General features: G+C 59.1%; 1 protein-coding gene across 1 annotated transcript in view; it reads right to left on the bottom strand.

The window, feature by feature from the left end:
• The window catches only part of ADAMTS7 (ADAM metallopeptidase with thrombospondin type 1 motif 7), a 28,303-nt gene extending 24,675 nt beyond the window's left edge, over positions 1 to 3,628 (bottom strand). Inside the window, exon 1 of the mRNA XM_029952323.1 lies at positions 3,512 to 3,628. Coding sequence (XP_029808183.1) covers positions 3,512 to 3,628 — 117 coding nt within the window. The remainder of the gene's footprint in view (positions 1 to 3,511) is intronic.
• Between the last annotated feature and the right edge of the window lie 429 nt (positions 3,629 to 4,057).

Genomic DNA, 4,057 nt, shown 5'->3' with positions numbered 1-4,057 from the left:
GTCCGCGCGCAGCGCCCCCCAAGACCTGCAGCGGCCGCCTCCCTGAAAAAGGCAGAGCTCTGGCCAGGGCCCCTGAGGCCCGGGGCGAGGCCGCACCTGCGTCCCCGCACCCTGCACCGAGGGGCACCTGCGCCCGCCCCCCGATGCCGCCCTGCCGCCCCCTCCGGGAGGATCGCGCAGCCCAGGTTGCGCAGGGAGACGAACACTTGCCTTTGAATCCCACTCAAAGCTCTCCCTGCCGCCCCCGACCACTTTATTTTATTTTTTTTAATGTTTTATTTATTTTTGATACAGAGAGAGACAGAGCATGAGAGGGGGAGGGGCAGAGAGAGCCGGAGACACAGAACCGGAAGCAGGCTCCAGGCTCTGAGCTAGCCGTCAGCACAGAGCCCGACGCGGGGCTCGAACCCACGAATGTGAGATCTGACCTGAGCTGAAGCCGGAGGCTTAACCGACTGAGCCACCCAGGCGCCCCTCGACCACTTTATTTTAAAATGGCAACTCCCTGGCCCCCTGGTCCTGTTTTTTTTTTTTCCCCACAGCACGCAAGACATGCCATATGCCTTATCGTTTCAGTTATTTTTTTCTCTCTCCCTATTTTCTCCCAGTGCAAACTCCAGGAGGGCAAGAATCTCCAGTCTTCAGCTGTTGAAGACTTTCCGGGCAAGTGTGTCCTAGGACTCTGAGCAGTTAAGACTCCGTTTCTCAGTGAGTGAGTGAATCTGTAGAACGGGGATAAGAAGCACCTGCACCCTAAGGTCTATTGGGAGGGTCGGTGATCTGAACCACTCCAAGCAGCAGTGCCTAGCCCGCTGACCGTGCCTTCGGGCAGGGGCGATTACGGTGGGGGGGGGGTGCTGGGGGGGGTGCTGCACAGCCTGGCGGACTTTAAAACGTGCCCTCCGGTGCCTGAGGGCTCTGCACGCCCCTCCAGGCCTCCTGCATGGGGCAGACGGAGGGAGACCACCCACATGGGTGGCCCCACTTTAGCAGAGCAGCTCCGGTTCACTTGAAGAGAAGGTTCCAGACCTGCAGATATCTGCAGACCTCAGCAGAATCTGTCGCTCTGTCCTCTCGGGTTTCAGGCTAACCCCAGGTCCCCAGGCTTTTCTGCCATGGCCCCTCACTTTCAAATGCAGAGGGTCCAAATGAGTGCCAAGAAATTCCATTACATTGAAACACAGTTATCAAAATAATTTTAGAAGCGGGATACAGTTTTACGTGCTCCTTTGTGAACGCATTAAACAAGATCTAAGGGCAACTTTACTGTGATTTTGAAGTGATGATTATCAACCGTATCTCAAGATACCTGCAACCATAATGAAATATATTTTGGGTTTTTGCCTCGGTACTAAAATCACAGGTGCTGTTAAGGCCACTGTACTTTGGTGCTAATATGCGTAATTGAAGGAATGGAAAACTGAGGCACAAGACCTGAAGATACAGTATCTTCCCATCCAAGCTCATGGATCCTTTCAATTTTGCCTGTGTCCCTGGGGCTGCGGGAAGGTCTCCAGGATGTCTGGAGGAGGCAAAGGGAGCTGCAGAGGGCGCACAGCCGGCCTGAAGCCACACGGCGAGGGCCACGGAGCGGGACCGGGCTCCGGGTTCCCCAGGTGGCCTCAGCCTCTTGGGGAACACTGTCCTGCGTTCTCAGCGGTCCGTCCCCACCCCATCCCCGCGGCCTGTCTCCCCACCGCTGACAGGAAGGAGTAGCACTAGTCAATTTTTTCAAATGTCTTTAGCTACCAGACCAAGTCCTCAGAACAAAGCTCGTGCGGACACGTAGACACAGCAGAGCGGGGCCGTGGCGGGTAGGGGGCAGGGACCGGGGGCTGATGCTTTTGTCCGCCCTTTGCGCTGCAGTTCCCAGGCTCGGAGGAACAGTCCGGGAACTGGCCGGGGGCGGTTTCTCTCAGCCCTGCGTCCAGCCCTGACCAGCCGGGGGGATGCCCAGCTCCCCGGAACCCCGGCGGCTCAGGACAGCGACCCCTCGGGCGTAGGCGTGCGCAGGCACCCTGCAGATGTCACCCCAGGGCTCCCCCTGTGGCTGCCGGGAAGTCCCGCCAGAGCCTTGTCCGGCCGGGCTTCGGAAACCCTCTGGCCCGTGTCCCGCCAGAGCACCCCGCACACACCGGCAGGGCACCCCTGCAGAGGACGTGCCCCGCTGCCTGCCACCGCCAGCTGGCCAGCCCGCAGGGGGCAGCCCAAGGGCACGTTCTCAGACAAGAGGCGGACGTGCAGGGTGACCCCATGTGGCTCTGGGCAAATCTTCCCTCCCGAGTCTCTGGAGGACACTCGTGCGAGGATTTTTCAGACTTCTCGGGTAAGAATTTGTTAGACACGAATTCCCAGGCCCCATCCCAGACCCACTGAATCAGCATCTCCAGGAAATGGGACCAGGAAGCTGGGTTTTCACCCGGAGCCTCAGGGGACCTCCGTCAGGGAAGTTAGGCAGCGCTGCCGGGCTGAGGCGTGCTGAGGCTGGGGACCGGCCCGAGACACAGACCTCAGGCCCAGGACCCTGGGGCCCCTCAATCTGTATTTTCTGCATTTTCTGAGCCTTCCAGGGACTCGCATGTAACCCCCTCGAGGCTGACCTTTGGAAGTGGGGGGGGCACAGTTTGAGGGGGGAGGCTCCTTCTCTACCGGCCTAATGAGGGCCTTTGGGATTACAGCTTCACGACCACTGCGTGCAGACTTGTTTTCTGTCGGCTTATGGACCCTGACGCTCACTTTGGCTTGTACGAATACTGGAAATATTTAATCAGTTGCCTATGTTTAAAAATTACGATATTGTACAAAAATTTCAATTTTCAGCTTGCATTGAAAACCCAGGTCATCCACCCCATCAGGCCTAATTCCCACCTAGCAGAGGGAGCTGGAGTCGACCAGGGAGCCCCCCGGGAGAGGGCCCCTACGCCCCACTGGCCTGCCCCACGGCCCCCTATTGTGTCCCAAACTGTAAGGCAGCTTGCCCTCTGCCCTCACAGTTATGCTGTTTTTCAGTGATCAAAGAACTGAATTTCTAAGAAAATGGGAAAACCAGAGACAGCCCCCCACGGTTTGCTTTCTTGCGCCAGTACGTGGTGATTGGGGTGTAACCGCTGACTGCTCATTGTGACGGAGCGTTAGGTGCTCCCAAGTCCAGGAAAATGCACAGGACGCCGTCCTTCCCCTCAAAACAGAGACGCGGCTAGAGGGCACTCATGGTCCTCGGCCCTGGCCCTGCGCTGAAAGGGCCCCAGCCAGGGGCGGGGACGCCGCGTGGGCGGCGGAGATGAAGAAAGGCCTCATCAGAGAGGGCTGTGTGTGAGGCGGACACAGCAGGGCCGTGCCAGTGGATGCCAGGTGACAGACCCCAAGAGTGCAAGGTGCAGGCACCACCAGACAATACGCCTGGCCACGTGTGCGTCTTGTGAAATGAGATGATGGGCGGAAAAAATCGTGCATGGTCAAGACCGTGGCTTTGAACACAGAAAGGTTCAGGGGCTGCATCCTGGGCAGTCACCATCTGCTGCACCCGGACCCGCTCACCCCACAGGGAATCCAGGTCGGGGAACAGGAGGGCCTGGGACAAACAGGTGGGCAGGAAGGTCTGAGGAGGCTCCCAGGCGTGGGCAGCCATGGCCAAGGCCGCTAAAGAGCGGCTGGAGGTGAGGGTGCACGGGGTGGGCGGGCCCGACGCACTCCCCGCCGCGAGGCCCTGGGGCCGCCACACACCGTGGACTCAGAAGCGCCTTCAGCACATCGGACACAAGACCGCCTTTCGAGTGTGACGGGGAGACTGAAGCACAGGGAGAAATGGCCCCAAGAACTCAAAACCAGTGTCCCCGGGGAGAGGTCCACGCCCCCTGGGATGGCAGTCCTGTCGCGAGTCCCTGCTCTAGACCCTGGGCAAACACCGCAAGACAGAAGTTCAAGGTGAGTTACACAGGTGCAGTCTGTTAGGTTCCAAACTGCGATGAAGATTAAATAGAGGCGGCAGGTAACCGGCCGCAGGATCCACGCCAGAGCCGGACCGCCCGGCTGGGAGCTTGGCTCCGCTGCCCGCACC

The sequence above is a fragment of the Suricata suricatta genome, chromosome 9 (genome assembly GCF_006229205.1).
Source record: "Suricata suricatta isolate VVHF042 chromosome 9, meerkat_22Aug2017_6uvM2_HiC, whole genome shotgun sequence".
Taxonomy (NCBI): domain Eukaryota; kingdom Metazoa; phylum Chordata; class Mammalia; order Carnivora; family Herpestidae; genus Suricata; species Suricata suricatta.
This window is presented reverse-complemented; position numbering and strand designations above follow the sequence as displayed.